The sequence below is a fragment of the Macaca mulatta genome, chromosome 12 (genome assembly GCF_049350105.2).
Source record: "Macaca mulatta isolate MMU2019108-1 chromosome 12, T2T-MMU8v2.0, whole genome shotgun sequence".
Classification (NCBI taxonomy): Eukaryota; Metazoa; Chordata; class Mammalia; order Primates; family Cercopithecidae; genus Macaca; species Macaca mulatta.
In genome coordinates, this window is record NC_133417.1 from 10,203,355 (window position 1) to 10,222,159 (window position 18,805).

An 18,805-nucleotide genomic window follows, 5' to 3' on the forward strand; every position below is an offset into this window, starting at 1 on the left:
ATCTCTACTAAAAATACAAAAACTAGCCAGGCGTGGTGACGTGCACCTGTAGTCCCAGCTACTCTGGAGGCCGAGGCAGGAGAATCGCTTGAATCTGGGAGGTGGAGGTTGTGGCGATCCGAGATTGCACCACTGCACTCCAGCCTGGGCAACAGAGCAAGACTCTGTCTAAAAAAAAAAGATGGATCAACATGTTGGGGCAAGGCCAGGCCTTCCTGGGAGGAACGTCCTCCCGGTTTTGTATTTCATAGCGAAAATCTTTGTCAGCTTTGCATTCTAATCCACAAACTGTCTGTGTTTGTTATGTCACAAAAGTGTTTTCTTTACCAGTTCGATCTTTGGATCAAAGCAAGATGGAGGTGAATCTAATTCAGCAAGCTCCAGACACACCACCCCCTCCCCCCAGGGTCTGTGTGCCCCAGTTTGGGAGTCAAAAGTTGAGTCTGGGCTTTGGAATTGATCAGGTGTGGCATCCTGGCTCTACTGTTCATTAGCTGAGTGACCGCCCTGACCTTCGGTTTCTTCATCTATAAAATGGGACCAAGAGTTGCCCCCTCAGGGTGGCCTAGGGATATGAGCCCAACGGGGAGGGGGTTCAAGGGTGGTGGGCGCCCCAAGGTGAATTCTTGGAGGAGAGATTACCTGGTGGTCATGCTTTACGCTGCGAGCTTTGTGGAGCTTACCTGGAGGGGCACATGTGGGGCCCTCAACTGGGCTCCATAGGGAAGGAATGGGGAAGGGGTCCTCTCTGGAGTGAGAACCGAGCTGGCAGCATCTCCCTCAAGGGAAGGCAAGTTGACAGACGCCTGTCCCCAAAGCCAGCCCCTCCTGCCACCACCTCATATCCAGCCCGGGGGACGTGGAAGCCCCAGGTACGGGGGCACAGAGGAGCCAGGGAAGGGGGCTGAGGCCTGGCTCAGGTCCCCCTTTCGGAGCAGCCCTGAGAGTGTGAGCTGAGGAGGAGGACCCCATTCCCCCAGAGGTGCTGGGCCCTTCCTGGTGGGGGTGCGTCTTGCTGCCCTGGGCTCGCTCTTGGTTTCCCCATCTCTGGTTTTCTTTCCGGCTCCTTCCTCATTATGGGCTCTCCCCGGCCTCCCTCTGCCTCTTGCTTCTTCGTGGTTCCCCCACCTTCCTACTGTGCCTAGGAGCGACTGGAGGGCCGTGAACAGGTGGCTGTGCCAGGGAGGGTGTGCGTGAGCGTGTGTGGGCGTCATCTCACGCTGGGGCGCCTGCTGCGTGTACACGGCCGAGCTTGCTTTGCTGTGTGGGGCTCTGAGGGCCGGGGAGCATTCTGGCCTCCTAATGGAATGCACTTATCTATAAAGTCGTGCCTTTGAGAAGTTGGAAGGCATAGCCTGAAGGGTGGCTAGCCACTCCGAAGTGTGCTGTGTGTTCTGGGCTTGCTTCCTGGGACTCACTTCCCAGTGTCCCTGGGCTCTGCTCCTCAGCAGGAACCTGGGTCACTTCTCCCCTTTGCAGCCACAGCTGGGGCTGCTGCAAGGGGTCCAGCTGCCTGTAGCTTTCTCAGGGAGTCTGGGACCCTCATTCTAGCCCCTCTGTCCTTGGCTGCATGTCTGGGTGCCCTCCCCTCCCAGCCTGAGGGTGCAGCAGCAGCTCTGGCAGGGATGGACGGGGGGCGGGTGGGGAGAACAAGGCCTCAATCGTCACCAGGAGAGTGCTAGCTTCTGGGTTAAGCACTGCTGCTCTGAAGTGGCAGAGCTGCCGACACCTCTGTACATGTGACTTCACTGGGTTCTGAGGAAGGAGAGAGTTTCCCTGGGCTGGCTGAGACCAGGAAGCTGCCCCTTGTGCAATCACCAGCCTGGGGCAGGTGCCACAGCCCACAGGCAGTGTGGGCTCCGAAGGAACACTGCGGTGGACTCAGAGGGCAGCTGCTACAACGTGGGTCTGTCTCCTTTCCCACTTCTTGAAGCAGACAGACCTGAGTGATGATGCTTGTTCGCCGCCACCACAAGCCACAGAATCTGATCTCTGCTGCTGCTTAGCTGCAGAGCCAAATCCTTTAGTGCCTCAGCCTTTCCTTTCTTATCTCTAAAGTAGGGGTAATAATCTGCGGCTCTGAGCACGATGGAAAGGTGAAATGCCTAAGAGCGATGAGCACGCCTCTCCACTAAAGGAAATCGGGGCTCCTTGGAGTAATGGCTGATTCCAGGGCTGGGGCAGGGACAGTGCAGGCTGAGCCTGGAGCATCTGCTAGTGCCAGAAAGTAAGGAAGCGCCCGCAGATGAATGAGGACGTGTCCGAAACCTCCCACTGGTTGCACTTGGGACGTATGAGCATCAGAATGAATAATGAACGCACAACGAAGGACTCACGATATCCTCACCGCCCTCCTCAAAAAGGCGAGACTAGGGGAAGCTCGTCTTTGTGGAATGCCGGGTCACGTGGAGGAGATTGGATAACAGCGGGTTCCAGCCAAGACGATATTGCAGTGCTTCTCAGACTTCACCGCGCATATGGTGCGCCAGAGGGACGTGTTAAAGGGGACACTCTGGTTCAGCAGGTCTGCAGTTTTTCCTCTCCCCCAGGCTCTCCGAAGACTGTGATGCAGCTGCCCACAGACCTCACACTGAACAGCAAAGAATGATGGATAGTAAAGGCGGTGTGCAAAAAGTTCAACAACTTTTTGCCTTGCCACAGTGACCGTGATTGCCCTGCAGATGACTAAGAGAAAAGTGACCTTTCTTTCCAAGAGACCCGGCAAACACGACTCAGGCCCAGCGGTGGAGCTTAACACAGCTGTAGTGTGGTCGGAAGGCTCAGCCTCCCCCTGCAGGACTCTCGCCAAAGCAGCGTTTAACCTGAACTCCCTCACAAGGAAACAATCAGATGGACCCAGAGTGTGGGGCATCCTCTAGGCGATTGGTTTGCACTCTTAAAAAGATACCAGTATCGCGAAAGAAAAAAATAAAAAAGGATAGCATTGATAAATAGGCATACGGGGAATATTGTGGACTTAAGGAACGAGAGACCCGATAACCAGAAGCAATATGTGAGCCACAGTGGGATCCTAGACCCAGACACAAAGAGCATTTGGGGGACACCCAAGGATATTTGAATGTGGACCGTGTGTTAGATGGTATTTTAAAATACATATTGGACGTACTGGGGGTGCTCATGGTATCATGGGCATTTCAGAGCGTGTTCTTGTTCTTAGGAAACCTGTTGGAGTATTTAGGGGTGAAGTATTCTGGAGTGAAGGTCATCCCAGTGACCGTTCCGCTGCTTACCTTCTGTTGGCTGGGCAAATATACAAATGCAGGAACTGTTTATATGAGAGAAGAGTGACTGGGCGCGGTGGCTCGTACCTGCAATCCCAGCACTTTGTGGGGGCTGAGGCAGGAGGATCACTTGAGGCTAGGAGTTCGAGACTAGCCTGGGCAACATAGTGAGGTCCCGTCTCTACAAAAACTGAAAATACTAGCTAGGCGCAGTGGCCTGTAGTCCCAGCTACTCGGGACGCTGAGATGGGTGGATCGTTTAAACCCAGGAAGTCTAGGCTGCTGTGAGTCGTGATTGAGCCACGTACTCTAGCTTGGGCAACATAGCAAGAAAAGAGAAAAGCAAAATAAATAAATAAATAAATAAATAAATAAAAAATAAAAAGGAAAGAAAGAAAAAAGCAAATGAATGTGACCAAGTGGTAACAGTTGATTGTGAATCTGGGCGAAGGGTAGATGATAGTCCCTATAGTATCCTCTCCACATTCTTTGAGGTTTATACTTTGCAAATAAGGAGGTGGGAGGTTCACATGAGATGTGGAGGTGAGTGGTGGGCTGAGAACCTCTTTTCCTCCCTCTGCTCTCTCGCTGGGGCTGCTGCGGCCTCCTGCATGGAGGCCTAGATTGTTGGAGGCCACCGAGACCCTCCAACTGGAGGTGTGGAGCAGGCTTAGGCGGCTCCACTGTCAGAGTGGGGATGGGGAGGTGTGAGCAGAGCCGGGAGACGGGGTCCCGTGTGTCTGGATGCAGGGGCAGCTCGCATTTGAGAGATGGGCTTGGAGGAGGGTTATGTGCTGGGGAACTAGGTGACTATGGGGTCTGCAGGACTGTCCTCAGACTGGCTCCCTCTGCCCCTGGGAGTTTAATACTCCCCTTGTACCCCTTTCACCACTGCCACCCCAGCCTGATGTGCCAGACAGCAGGCAGCCTCTCGGGGCAGGAGAGGGGAGGTGGAGGGCCTTGTATCCCTTCCCCTGCCTGGGTGCCCACCACGGCCTGCCCATACCAACCCTGGTCTCGGTGCAGACTTGGCCTACGATGTCCCTGGCATCTCCAGCTGAGTCCCTGCAAGACCTCAGAGCTTGTGACCAGGGAAGCCTTCAGCTGGCCGTCCTGCCCTCTGTATCCCCTGCAGGGGCCCCTGGAGCACCAGGGCAGAAAGACCCCCAAGACCAGCCCTGTGTCATCAGCCACAGCTCCCCAGCTTGGCTGACCCGAGCTGTGTGTGGGAGAGGGTGGAGGAGGAGGGGCGAGGAGAGATTGACAGAGGGACAGCTCCCAGGAATCAGGGAGCGAGCCTGGACCCAGAGGTGGGGGGCGGGGGTTGGGGGAAGTATCGCCTTTGTCCTGTTCTAGGGGCCCTCTCTTTCGCCTCTTGGGGTGTCTCCCTTGGGACTGGGCCCAGGGAAAGCCTGGCCCGGGTGTCTGACAGTGGCCTTCCCCCTGCCCGCCCTCCCGTCCTCTGTCTGTGTCTGCCTGCCTGGGGAGCCTCGGTGTGAGAACGCCAGGGCGGCAGGGTGTGCATCCTGTCCCTGTGGCCCCTAACCGCAGGCTCTGCTGGGAGGAAGGGGCGAGACGGGGCTCACTACTCAGCCCGCCCTTCCTCTGCAGGCAAGTGGGGAGGAGATGATGCGGAAGGTGAGGGCCTTATGCATTTTCTGGGGTCTCAGCAGCTGGGGGGTGGGTGCCTGGGAGGGAGATTTGCTGGATGAGGCCCCCCTTCCATGTGTGTGGCTGGGGTGGGGTGTTGGGAACTCTGCAGCCACTGAGATGCCTCCAGCCGCAGCAGGGACAAGGGGTGCCGCTGGCTGGTGGAGGAGCCCCTAGCTTTCTGCCTGGCCCTGGCCAGGACCAGAGTGGCTGGGAATGTGGCCCTCACCCCTCCTCCCCTGGGCTTTCCTCCTGGGCCCCTGGGCTGGTCCTTCTCACGGCCCAGGGAAGTGCTTATCCCCTGCCCTGGGCTATGCCATTCAGACTGTGGGTGTGCGTCCCACAAGTGCCGGGGTCCCACTGGTCTCTGGGGCCGACAGAGAGATCAGAGACCCCAGGAGGGGCTGCTGGGGCCCAGCCGGGTGAGCCCGAAGACCCGGCCCTCCTCCCTGTGGCGGCTGGAACTCCTGGCCCCTCCTGCCTGGACGGTGTCAGGCTGTGTCCTGATTTGTTTGTGCTCACCTGCCATCTGTCACATGGAGATGAGGACACTTCCCTTCTGAGGAGGTGGCCCTGGTGACTTGAAGTGCGTGCATGGTGGGTGGGTGCTGTACGTGGTGAGCTGCTCCTGGCTCAAACAAGACAGGCCTGGGCGCCCTTCCTCCCTCTGGGTTCGGTGGCCGTGCACTGACTGTGCCCCATGACTCACGCTGTGGGTCAGGGCCTTGCCTGCCACGCGGGGGCTGTTGTGAGGGTGGCAGGACTCCCTGTACCCACAGGCAGTGGCTGATGCCAGGGCCTTCTGCCCTCTCACTGGGCCATGAAAAATGCCCTGGCGGATGGCTGGGGAGGGGCCCCCGCCCACGGGACGCTCCCACTGAGCCCCTCTGGGCCCTGGCGCCAGAGGCACGGCGCCAACTCAGTGAACCTCCCAGCCTTTCTAGGGAGGAGTCTTGGGCTGGTTGCCTTCCACAGCCGAGGCTCAGCGAGGCTGAACCCTGTGGATGTTTGTAGGAGGAGGTTCTGGAGCTGGCCACGGGGCCACACTTCGTCATTCCTGCCACCTGCCCCCCCCCGCCCTGCCCTGGGGTGTCCCCTCCAAGGCACTTTAGCTCCACTCACATCTGACCTTGGGTTGAGGACTTGGTGAGAGGAAGCTTTGATAGGAGGTGACTGGGCGTGGCACTGATAAGGCTGTTGGGGCTGTTGGGGCTGTTGGCTCTGTGACTGCCTCTGCTTCCTGGGCCTCTGTGTGTCCTGTCCTCTGCCAAGTTATCAAAGGCTCCCCTTTGTTTATCCCAGAGCGAGTGTGCCTGATAAGTGTGTGATGAGTGTAGGTGGAACTGACTAAGGTGCCCTCCCCCAGTAACCCTGGACAGAGTGTAAATCCTGGCCTGTGCCGCCAGGCCCTCCTCCTCACCCAACTCCTGCTCATCCTTCAAAACCCAGCACAACTGTCCTGCCCAGCTTTCCTGAGTCGCTGCTGGGCCAGCCCCACCTGGACGCCTGGAGTCCCCTGTGTCCCTCAGTGGTCTGCCTGTGAGCTCAGCACAGGGGAGGCCCCACTAATCAGGTGTGGAACGGATGGGGTGGGAGATCTGTGTCCCAAGCCTCATGGCCTTGTCCCAGCTCCTGTTCTGGGGCAGGGGGTGCCCAGCTTGTTTTTCCCTGTGGTGGCCACACCAGGAGCTCCTTGAGGATGGGGACCCCAGGCCACATCCCTCATGGATGAAATGGGGGTATGTGCAGTGAGGATGGCGTGTGGTCAAGGCCAACCTCGCCCATCAGTCTTCCCTGGGCCTCGGCCATGCTACGGCCTTGTTGTTCCTCCCATTTCCAAGGTAGGGGCACTGGAGCACCGAGAGCTTCAGCAGCCTGAGGTCCTGCAGAGTGGGGAGACCGGCTCAGCCTCAGGCTTCTGTGCTGTCACGCTGTCACGCCCTCCAGCCCTCAGGGCTGAGGGCTTTCTGTACATTACCCTTCCATTTTGCCTGGGAGGAGCCTGAGACTGAGACGCAGGGTGTTTTGTTTAGGGTCGTGTCTCTGCCCTCAAAGCCCACAGCTCAGATGAGCAGCAGCCTTGTGGCTGTCCTGTGCTTAGCCCTGTGTGGGTGTCAGGGACACAGAGATGACTGGAAGACTGTCCCTGACCTCAAGCTCTTCCTTTAGGGTAAGGGAGCGAGGCGCACAGGCACATCACATAGCAGTGAGGAGGGTCCCAGGCTCTGAGTGTTACAGAGTGTTTGGAGGGAAGGAGAGATCAGGGACAGTTCACACTGATGTCACCGAAGTAAGGTTTTGAAGGATGCATAGGAGTTTGCCATGTGCAGGTAGAGCGTGTGCATCTGTGACTTCTGTCTCGCATCTTGGGATGCCATCAGCCTGGACCCGGTGTGAGGGCTGGTGGTGTCAGTCAGGCCCGTCCCCCAGCTGTGTGAAGGCTTCTCTGCAGGCCTTTTAAGGATTTGCCATTTCTTGAATATCATGGGCCAGGTACTGCTCTGCACTTCATAGACATAATCTTTGTGATCCTTGGTGAGGGTGCCAGTGTTCACTTCATTTTGTAGATTGAGGCTCAGAGAGTAGCTGTCCCTTTTCCCAAGGGTCTTCTCACTGATGGCTGGAGTCTCACCTGGGCTGGAGAATCTCCCCAGTTCTCCGGCTGTCGGTGCAGAGCACACAGCAGTGTTTGGGAACTGGGTCGAGAGTGTGTCTGTCTCTGCCCACCTTGGGAGCCCTGGGGGCCAGTGTGGGAGGAGTAGACCGGGGACGTTTGCTGGCTGAGTGTCTGTCTTCCTGGGGAGAGGGACAGCAGGGCGTGGAGGGGTGTCCTGCCTGGTGCTCCTGCCTTGGGAGCTGGCCAGCCCCTGCCCTGTTTCTGGGAGCTTCTGGCTCTCTCTGGTGGCTCTGGTAGACTTCTGGGAGTTCTTTTCCATCCGGTGGTCTAGTCCTGTCTTTCGATGGGGAGATGCTGTGGGGCGGGCGCCTGAGCAGAGGGGCTGAGTCGCCCACCCAAGCTCTGTGCTGAGCCGGGTGAGGCACCTCCCCAGCTCAGCCCACCTTCTAGACGGTCCCTTCTGGATGTGGCTGCCAGGGAGGGGCGGCAGTGGGAGCCTGTGAGTTGCGCAGTGTCCATTTTCTTGCTCATGTGGGTTTTGTTTTGGTTTTTCTCTCATCCCAGTGTTAGCCCTTGGCATCCAACTGCACTTGCCCCATGGGCTGCGTCCTGACCACTGTAGAACAGCATCATCGGTGGCTGCCTCCCGGTGCCCACCTGCCCCCTGCTGCCACTCTCACCTTCCCACACCATCCTCTGTGACCTCTGGTCACCTTGAGCAATTCAAAACTCCCCAGTAAGATGCTCCATCTCTGTGGTCTCCTTTCCTTTGTTGCAACCTCTCCCCTCTGTCTGAACTGCCACCCACTCCAGGAAGTCCCACTGACTGCCCAGGCTAGATGAGATCTCCACCCCAGGGTCCCACAGCCTTAAGTGTTCCCTCCTGTCAAGACAGAGACCCACATCTCATTCCTCTCTGCTGCACCAGCCAAGGTGCCTAAGGCCAGGCACAGAGCAGGTGCCTGGTGAGAGATGGCCAAGAGCAGCTGGCCTTGCCAAGGCTCCTGGACTGGGCAGGGGAGGTGCAGCGGGCAGCATAGGCCTTGAAAGGGCCAGCAAGGTGGGAAGGGTCCTGGCTCTGTCCTGGTACCAGGCATCCCTTGGTCCGGGACCCTGGCCTGGGCCCTGGGCAGGCAAAGCTGATGTTCCTGGCAGCATGGGCTGGTTCTGGGTCTTGGAAGGGAGGGTATGTCTGCCGGCCTGCTGGCCTCGGCAGCTGCTGGGCTGGCCTCTTGCTCCTGGGGCTCCCCTCTGCTCCTGGGCCCACCTTTTTCTCCCTTCGCTTTCCACTCACACCCCCTACCCCCATTTCCTTCTCGTTCTTGTGAGGCCTTGCCCACTGCCTGGGAGAGGCCTCTGCCGAGACGTCAGTGTTGGCCTTTCTGCTGCCATGACGGAGATGCCTCCTGGGCTGCGAACGGGTGTGTCCCGCCGCCATCCTGGTCTTCCTCTCTGCTCTCCTGCAAACACATCTGGCACTCCTCATCCCTTTTCTGTGCCTCAGCTCTGTCTTTTTCTTCTCCTGCTCTTTCCTACCATGCCCCCCTCACCGCTCTTTGCCTCTGTATTTTGTCTCCCTGCTCCCACCTCTCTCTCCGTCATGTGGAGCTCTGGGGTTGGAGGAGCAGGGCCCACAGAGGGAAGTCTGGGAGAGCGTGGTGGTCAGCAGATGCTCTCAGGGTCCTGGGCCAGCGCCCTCCTTTCCTAGAGCTTTCCCCTCTCCTGGTGTGGCTCCACTTCTCTGCCCTTGCCCACCCATTCTTCACCTCCTTCACCTCCCCCTTCCCCTCCCAACACAGCTGAAGGAGGAAGACAGCTGCCACTCATCATGGGGGGCTGTGGAAAGTCCACCTCTGAGGTTCTTGGTTGGGAGCAGAGCTAGTGGCTGTGAGCTCATGTGTGTGCCCTTGTGTGTGGGGTGTGCAGAGCAGAGTGCCCGGGGCAGGTCACATCTAAAAACCCAGTCAGATTGGAAGCAGACTCTGCGTGGCCCCCCGGCAGTTCCTGGCCACCCCTCGCTGCCCTCCTTGTTCCGGGATGGCTCCTGCCGGTTCAGGGCCTGCTCTGCTGTTGCCTGTGGCGTTCATGGGTCTTGGACCCAGGGAATAGAGTCATGCAGAGAAGTGAGGCTGCCCCTGCTTGGCCCCTCCCCTGCTTGGCTCACTGTTCACCTGCCAGGGTGGGGGCGGAGCACCCAGGGGTACAGTGTGAGATCAGCAAGGAGGGTGCCCAGTCCTTCCTGCTGTCTTTGAAGCCTCCCTCCTCCTGGCTGTGGTCACTACGTCAAGCCTGTCCTGAGCTCCATTTTTGGCCTATTGTCCAGCCCTGGGTAGGGAGTGGGGAGGCCTGAAGACCTGGTGGACCCAGCCATGCCCTGGGGGATTGCAGCCCTGGGTGGGGACCCTGGGCTGGGTAATGGTGGCTAGAGGCTTCCCAGACCCGGTCTATGCTGCTGGTGACTGAGCACTCTTGGTTTGGCCACTCTCCTTTCCAAGGTAACACTCTCCCCTTCTCTCTTGGCTTCGGCAGGTTCTCCAGAAGCTAGGAAAGGCAGATGAGACCAAGGATGAGCAGTTTGAGCAGTGCGTCCAGAATTTCAACAAGCAGCTGGTGAGTGTGGGTGGCCCTTGGCCTTAGGGAGTTTGTGAAAATTCGGCTGCCAGGTGGAAAATGGCACAAGCTGAATTTGTGGAGTACGAGAGCTTGGAGGAGGATAATCAGTTGGGCTGACAAGATCATGTAAGACTTCCTGGAGGAGGCAGCCCTGGCAATGCATGCTGGGAAAGAAGAGGGTTGGGGTATATATGCTTTAGGTCCTTGGTAGGAGGCATAGTAAGGGTAGTTGGGGGAGGGGGAGGGTGGGATAGGAGCAGGCAATAGATTGTGGCCATACTCGAGGAAACTTTGCATGTCAGGGGCAAGTGGGAGCTGTAGAAGCTTCTTGCCAGGAGAATGGCATCTGCAGCAGTTAGTGTGGGGGCAGAGCTGGCTGGATTTGATTTGGGCATCTGCTGAGCATGGCATGTGCCTGGCTCTGTGGCAGGCTCAAGGCTGGGCTGTTGGGAGGCGTCCACAGCCATCTCCAATTGGCCCGGGAGCATTCTGAGAGAGGGCTGAGAGCAGCTGGGAGGGCTGGGGAGCAGCTGGGAGGGCCTGGGAGCATTCTGGGAGAGGGCCAGGGAGCATTCTGGGAGAGGACTGGGAGCATTCTGGGAGAGGGCCAGGGAGCATTCTGGGAGAGGACTGGGAGCATTCTGGGAGAGGGCCAGGGAGCATTCTGGGAGAGGACTGGGAGCATTCTGGGAGATGGCCGGGAGTAGCTGGGAGGGCTGGGAGCAGCCGGGAGAGGGCTGGGAGCAGCTGGGAGAGGGCCGGGAGCATTTGGGAGAGGGCTGGGGAGCAGCTGGGAGAGCTGGGAGCATTCTGGGACAGGACCGGGAGCAACTGGGAGTGCTGGGAGCATTCTGGGAGAGGGCGGGGGAGCAGCTGGGAGAGCCAGGAGCATTCTGGGAGACAGCTGGGGAGCATTCTGGGAGAGGACCAGGAGCAGCTGGGAGGGCTGGGAGCATTTTGGGAGAGGGCCGGGGAGCAGCTGGGAGGGCCAGGAGCATTCTGGGAGATGGCTGGGGAGCATTCTGGGAGAGGGCCGGGGAGCAGCTGGGAGGGCCAGGAGCATTCTGGGAGATGGCTGGGGAGCATTCTGGGAGAGGACCAGGAGCAGCTGGGAGGGCTAGGAGCATTCTGGGAGAGGGCTGGGAGCAGTGGGGAGAGGCCCCAGGGCCAAGTCGGCCCTGGCTTGCCCGAGGGGCTCAGCCTGACAGGCTTCCCTGGACAGGAACTGGAGAGCCACCTTGGCTGCTTGTCCTTTAGGCCAGTTATGGGAGGAGTTTCAAGGCCCAGGTAAACCCTGTGGCAGGGATATCTACTGCCTCTGTGACCCTGGACAATTCCTTCCCAGGGCCCCTTGGGCCTCAGTTTCCTCAACTGCAAAATAGAGGCTTGAACAAGAAACATGGTCTTAGGTTCTTTTTTTTTTTTTTTTTTTTTTTGAGACGGAGTCTCGCTCTGTCGCCCAGGCTGGAGTGCAGTGGCGCAATCTCGGCTCACTGCAAGCTCCGCCTCCCGGGTTCACGCCATTCTCCTGCCTCAGCCTCCCGAGTAGCTGGGACTACAGGCGCCCGCCCCTGCGCCCGGCTAATTTTTTCTATTTTTAGTAGAGACGGGGTTTCACCATGGTCTCGATCTCCTGACCTTGTGATGCGCCCACCTCGGCCTCCCAAAGTGCTGGGATTACAGGCGTGAGCCACCGCGCCCGGCCGGTCTTAGGTTCTGATTCCATCTCTGGGAAGTCCCGTGGCATGTCCCTACTCAGCTGGCTTCATCGGGTTGTGGGTTGCTCTGAAGGCCCTTTAGGAGTTGCTGTGGCCGTGGGCCAGGAACTGCTGTGTTTGACAGACGTCTTTGCAATCCTTGAAATGGGGGCTGATATTCTCCTCATTTTGCAGATGAGGCACTTGAGTTTCGGAGAGGTTACGCACAGCTTCCAAGGCTATGTAGCTGGTGTGTAGCTCTGCGGCCTTTGGCTCACTCTCAAGTTTCCTCTCTGGAGCTGATCCCTTGTCCTGAGGGCAGCTGGCTAGGCTGGGGAGACAGGTTGGGGTGGAGTTGGTGGGGGCCCCTTAGAACAGGCTGAACTGGCCGGGCACTGTGGCTCATGCCTGTAATCCCAGCATTTTGGGAGGCCGAGGCGGGCAGATCATGAGGTCAGGAGTTCGAGACCAGCCTGGCCAATATGGTGCCTCTACTAAAAATACAAAATTAGCCAGGCGTGGTGGCATGCGCCTGTAGTCCTTGCTACTCAGGAGGCTGGGGCCGAAGAATCTCTTGAGCCTGGGAGGCAGAGGTTGCAGTGGGCCGAAATCGTGCCACTGGACTCCAGCCTAGGCTACAGAGCGAGCCTCCGGTCTCAAAACAAACAAACAAACAAAAAACAGGCTGAGCTTTGACAGAGTGAGGGAAGCACAGTTGGGAGCTGAGGCTCTGTGTGGCCTGGCCCCAGGGCCGAAACCACAGTGTTGCTGTGTCCACTGTCCCTCAGAGTCACCCTCTCTGGGTCTCTGATTCTGGGCAGGCAGTCACTCACTGCTCCTTGGACAGAGGGGTTAGACAGAGAGGCCAGGGCTAGAAGATAGCCAGTGCTTCAGGCTGCCAGGTGGCTGCCGGGCTGTGGGTGTGGAGCAGTCCTGAGATGAGCCTCTGTCTGCCCTCGGGCTCGGGTTTGGTGGGGCGGCTGGCTTTTCAGGGGCCAGGGCTGGCAGTTGGGGTGGGGGTTTAAGGTCGTGTTCAAGGCTGGGGCTAAGGCAGTCAGCCGGTTCTGGATTTGATTGGTGTGTGGGGATGGCAGGGTGTGGGGGTGGGGGTGGGGACCAGGCAGGAATGGGGTGAAGGTCACTGTTGTTGCGGGAGTGAGTTCAGGAGGCTACAGTGGGCTTGGGGGCCCTGGGAAAGGAGAGAGAGAATGGGGCGTGGGAAGACTGGAGGCAGAGCTTTTTTTTGTCCCTTATTCTGTGAACCCCAAGCCTAGTGGGCCCAGCGCTAGGAGGGACAAAGATGGCAGGTGATTCAGTCTTTAAAGAAGCGAAACTCCCACCACTTCCTATGGCGGTGGGGGGCCCTAGGTGAGGGTGTAGATCACCCTGCTGTCACCTGCTCTCACAAGGACCCAGGTGCACAGCCCCTCCTGGGCCCACCGGGTGCTGGTCACAGGAGCACCCCTGCCTTCTGCCGCTGCTCTGAGAGCCCATGGGGCCTGCTTTCCCCTCCCCCAGAGTACCGCACAGCCAGCACAGACCCTTCTGGAAGCCAGCCTGGGTCTCCAGGGCATCCCAGCTCTTTTTCCTAGGGGCCGTCTGTAGCTCTCCAGGCCGCAGGGCTGTCATTGCTGTTTGTCTGTCACTGAGGTGGGGCAAGTCTGATTCCTTCTTGTCCCCAGGGCCTCCCCAAGGTTTTGCTCAAAATGGGCATCCCTGGCTATTGCGTGAAGGTCGTCCCCTGAATTGATGGCCGAGGGGTGAGAGTCAGAGCTGGAGCCAGAGGGGTCCATGTAGGAGGGCCGTCCCTGCCCCTAGACCCACTGGGAACACAGGGACTTGGGTGCTCAGGCCACCCGTGGGGACTGATCTCCAGGGTGGCCCGGAGAGGGCTTGCGGATGCTGGCTGAGCCTAGCCGCACTGGAGCTGCTCCAGGCCCTTCCTGACTCCCCCAAGTCCTGTAGCTGGGACACGGGCCGAGGTGGGCAGTGGCTCCCAAATCTTATCTTCCCCTAGCTGGGCTCTGTGAACTCTGGGACCTCCAGAGAATTCTTTCTCAGATCCCTGTTTAGGGGCTGAGGGAGCCGGTTTGGAAGCAAACACCACTGCTCTGTACTGGCCTGGGCGCTGCTCTGCAGGGGGCAGCTGGCTGGGCCTCCGTCCGGGGAGGGCTGTGTCTACCCTGAGGACTGAGGAGGAGCTTAGGAAGCCAGCTGCAGTGGGCACAGGGAGGCAGCGCTCCAGCTGGCCCCTCGCACATCTGCGTGCCACGTGCCGGCGCACAGCCCAGCGTTGTTTGGGAAACACAAGGAGCCCTGGTACGGCCTGAAGGCCAAGGCCGGGGGAGCACAATGACCCACCCCATGGGGACTCCTGCTGCCGGGGGGTGGGTGAGGGGAGGCCTGAGAGGTGTGGCTGGGATGGTGGAAGCTTGGCAGGGAGAGAAGCTGGATCTGGAAGATTTGGTGACATCAGGGGACACAATAGCATCCCGTCATGAACACACTAATCCTCGTCTCAACCAACAAAGCCTTTAATTGTGAAGACTTAGGGTGGCTGTGTCAGGAGTGAGGTGGACCCTTCTTCATTCGTCGGCCCCGCAGGGTCTCCATCCGACCCCCGAATGGAATTCCAGGGAGGTCTCCGTGTCCGTGGAGTGCTCTTCTGTTTCTTCACTCCGTCTCACATCAGCGGGCCTTGAACTGGGATGTTCGTAAAGATGATGATTAGCCAGTGTTTTATACCCTACTCTACGGGGGATTAAAGGAATTGTAGAGGTTTTTTTTTCACATGTCCTCTCTTTAAATTATATATCCTATGTGCTGCTCTGAAGCTCTCCCTGTGGATGCCTCTACTGTCACACAGAAGCATTCATCATAGTAGGCAGATCTGCGGGTTCTCAGGGACGCATCACTACCCATTACCCACAAAACACGCTGCGGGCTGCGTGCCCAGGCTCGGAGGGTCTCGTGGGCTCTCCCAGTCTCTGTGTGACTGGGCCGGTCGCCGACCCTCTGTCCGCTTCTTTGCTGCCAGGTGAGGCAGTGGTGTTGAGAAGACCATCTGGAAGGTGCTGGTCCCCAAGGTACCAGGGCAGGAAGAGCGGCCCCAGCTAAGGACAGGGAAAGACCTGCAGTGGGGAGACAGAAGGGGGTTTGAGGGTGCTGGGGGTGAGCCTGTGGAGGTGGCCGGGTCCCTGCTGGCCTTCGCCTGGAGATTGACCTGAACGGATGGGGCCCACCTTCCGGCTCTTGCGCAAGCGTGCAGCTGGCCAGACTGGCGCTCTGCAGGCATGCTGGGTCTCCTGGGACCATGGCCAGCTGCCTCTCCTCCAGGGCAGGAGGTGTCCAGAACATGGGTATCCCTAAGGCTTGGGCTGGCAGCAGGCAGAGGAGGCCGGGGGGTACCCTTCCACTATGAAGGTCAGCCTCAGCCACTGTTGCTCTCCCAAGCCGCCTCTCTGCCTCGCGTTCCTGTCCTTAGCACGAAGCCCATCTCCTGAGGCCTTCCTTCAAGATCCAGAGCCTCGCCTGTCTCACTGGATCTGAGGAGAGCCAGGCAGGGATCATTCACCTTCCATTGAAAGACGAGGAGAATGAGGTTCAGAGGGGCTCACTAGCTTACTTAGGGCTGCGTGGCTAGTAAAGGACACAGCTGGGTCTGCATGGCCTCAAAGCCCATGTGCAGCCCACTCTTTACACATGGCTTCTGGAAGCTTCCACAGCTCACTGAGCATGGTCTCAGACCTCACGGCTGGCATCACCTGTTGTTCACCCCTCCTGGAACCTGGCGTTCTCCACTTAGCTTTCCTGGCTCTGGTTTTGATGTCCCAGAGGGACTTGAGGCCTGGCCCATGCTTCTACCCTCTCCGCTGGTCTTGTTGTTGTCTCAGGAAGCCCCTGGAGGCTACTCTCCCAGCTCAGGGAGCTTCACCACCCAGCCCGCTGCCCCCTCAGCCTTTTCCCTCTACATCCTATGTCCCTGCTCTCAGCTGGGCCAGTGAGTCCTGGCCATGACCCCTGCATTCTGCCGCCCTGCTCTGATGCCATCTCTTCCTCAGGTCTTCTGTCCCTGCACAGGCTTGCACTGGGCCCTCTTTTCCTAGTATGAGGCAGTGGGAGCTCTCTGTCCTTGGGCACCACCTGAGCTTGTGCAGCAGGGGGCCTGGCGGTCACCACACCTGCCTTGTCCATACTCCTGTGCTCGTTGCTTACTTGTCTGCAGGTGTCTGAGGGCAGGTCTGTGAGTGCTGGTGCTGCTGCATACTGCTGCTGTGCTGTGTGTGTGTCATTCAGCCGTAACCCCAGCATATCATCCCGGAGCGGGGGGTCTTTGTCTTCCTGCCTTCCTTCCCAGGCTGAGAATGGCATCTGGAAGAGGGCAAGTGCCCACAAACATGGGCAAGGGTGCCTGTGGACACAGGGCTCCTTAGGCAGGAGTGGTGGCCGTAGCTGCTGTCCTGTTGGGAGGTCAGCTGATCAGTGGCTGCTGTCAGGAGAGCAGCCTGGTTCATTTGTGTGAGGATGGTAGGAAGGAGAGGGGTCAGGGACTGGGTGTGCCATCAGTCCCTGACCTCAGCCTTGACCTTCTCTTTGCAGACCGAGGGCACCCGGCTGCAGAAGGATCTCCGGACCTACCTGGCCTCTGTCAAAGGTAGGAGGCAGGCAGGGCGCACCTGGCCCATGTAGAGCTGGTGGGTACAGAGCTGGGGAGGGTGGGACAAAGGCTATCAGTGGGAGGCCCACGTACTTCCTTTCTGCCCCACAGCCATGCACGAGGCTTCCAAGAAGCTGAATGAGTGTCTGCAGGAAGTGTATGAGCCTGACTGGCCTGGTAGGGATGAGGCAAACAAGATCGCAGAGGTGAGCATGGGACAGGTGTCCCTGCCCTTCTCAGAGGGCCCTCTGGTCTCAGCTCCTGTCCCACTCTGCCGTGCCCTCTGGGACAAGGCTCTCTGGTTCTCAGGCATTCGCGTGCTGTGTGCCCTGGGGCAAGCTGCCCTCCCTCTCCGAGGGCCTTTCTCCTGACTCGCCCTCACGCCAAGATGGGGCAGATGGTGGGTCGTGGTTGTCCTTATTTGTGTGTTATGGCTCACAACTCACAAGACCTCCCTGGCTGACCCCAGTCCTCAGTGTATCTGATCCTCACAGTCACCCCAATAGGGCAGGAACTTTTACCCCACCTTACAGATGGGGAAACTGAGGCTCTGAGAAGCCACCGAGCTGTGAAGAGATGGGGCTGGGGCTGGTCCCTGTGAGGAGAGCACTGGGGCGGGTGTGGCCCAGCACCCCTGGTGGCACTGTCGTGCTCTTGCCTGTCTCAGAACAACGACCTGCTGTGGATGGATTACCACCAGAAGCTGGTGGACCAGGCGCTGCTGACCATGGACACGTACCTGGGCCAGTTCCCTGACATCAAGGTGAGAGGCCCACTTACTGGGACCTTCCTGTCCCTTTGGGTCTCAGGGCTATGGGAGGAAGCCTCACGGCACGTGTGTGTGTGTGTGTGCGCGCGTGTGTGTGTGTTGCTGTGGAGTGGCTGGCTCTATGATTGTGGAAGGTGTAGAAGGGTGAGTAGGGCCTAGGCGTGTGTGTGCCTGCAGGCCCCCTGTGTTTATACCATGTGTGCTTGGAAGGGTATGTGTGCATGTCACCTGTTGTCTGGGTCTACATGTGTGGGTGTGTTTGTGTGGTTGCTTGCATTCACAAAGCCTGCTGTCTCTGCTGGGCCTGGGTGAGTGCTAGGAGCTGGCAGTGTCTCTGGTCTCCACCGAGGTGAGTGGTTCCCGGTGATGTGCACATGGAAGCCTGGGTTGACCATTGGGTTGGACGAGATCCCCTTGGTGGGCAGGATGGGGGTGTCATGCTCATGCTGGCCTCGGGGGCCCCCGGTGCAGATGCCTCAAGCTCCCCGAGTCTGATTGTTGGTGGCTCTGGAGATGAGAAGCTACGGACCAGGCCAAGGAAAAGACTTGGCTGACACGTCACCAGCTGGTGGACACAGACACATGGGCTCAGTGCAAGGAACTGGTTTCACACAGTGGGACTGGGCTGCCGGGAGGGGGCGAGCTCTGTCACCAGGAGGGTTCCAGCAACAGGGGCTCGAGGGTTCCTGTGGAGCTGGGGTCTCCTGCCCTCCCTGCGGGTCCATCCAGGGTCCACTAGACCTGAAGCCTCAGCAGGGGTGCCAGGCCCCGCTCAGCACCCTCCTCTGTCTGCCCTAGTCACGCATCGCCAAACGGGGGCGCAAGCTGGTGGACTACGACAGTGCCCGGCACCACTACGAGTCCCTTCAAACTGCCAAAAAGAAGGATGAAGCCAAAATCGCCAAGGTAAGGGCTGGAGGCCGGTCGGGGCCGCGTCTGCAGGAGGCTGAGAGAAGGTGGGTGTCTAGGACCCCAAGGGTGGAGCCTTCCTCCTGCCTGGCCCCAGGTGGCTGAGCTGGGGGTGGGGACGCTGCTGGGCCCAGGCCGGTGAGTGAGAGGCCCCTGTGGGTGCCTGGGTGAGGTCCACTGTAGGCCCATTCCTGCCCCCACCCCTGTGCCACCCCGGCCCCTCAGCCCTGATCCAGGCCACCAGCCAGCCTGAGAATGGGCCTCTTGGGTTTCCCTGGAACGGCGCCGCCCTGCCTGGCGAGCCGGGTGGAATTCGTCACACGATCCCAGGCAACCTGTCCCTGGCTGGAGCGAGCCAGTAGGTGCAGAACTGGCCCCACTCATCCTGTGATGCGGGGCTGGGGTGGCCCCCTCCTCCGGGCAGGGCCTTGCTTGCTCGCCCCCTGTGCTGCTAACCACAAGCACCTTTTGCCTCTGCAGTTGGAGTTCACCCCCTCTCCTTGCCCCCTCGGGCTCCCCCTAATTCTGTCGGCCTCAAGGGCCCACATCTGCTTGGGGCGGCCCCCGCGCGTGGGGCGTGTGGACGTGCATTTAATCTGTGTGTCTCTGTTTCTCTCTCCCTACCTCCCTGGTCTCTCCACCTTCCTTTGC

The 18,805-nt window shown here is 59.1% G+C and overlaps 1 protein-coding gene across 50 annotated transcripts in view; it reads left to right on the top strand.

The window, feature by feature from the left end:
* Positions 1-18,805, top strand: part of BIN1 (bridging integrator 1) — a 59,394-nt gene that overhangs the window by 20,077 nt on the left and 20,512 nt on the right. For 43 of the 50 annotated variants that reach the window (XM_077956782.1, XM_077956787.1, XM_077956790.1 and 40 more), the window contains exons 2-6: positions 10,039-10,119; positions 16,419-16,473; positions 16,588-16,682; positions 17,144-17,239; positions 18,044-18,151. In XM_077956782.1, the coding sequence (XP_077812908.1) occupies positions 10,039-10,119; positions 16,419-16,473; positions 16,588-16,682; positions 17,144-17,239; positions 18,044-18,151 (435 nt within the window). Of the gene's footprint in view, positions 1-4,645; positions 4,881-10,038; positions 10,120-16,418; positions 16,474-16,587; positions 16,683-17,143; positions 17,240-18,043; positions 18,152-18,805 lie in introns of those variants that run through there. The other 7 variants (XM_077956785.1, XM_077956793.1, XM_077956827.1 and 4 more) reach the window with 3 other exon arrangements.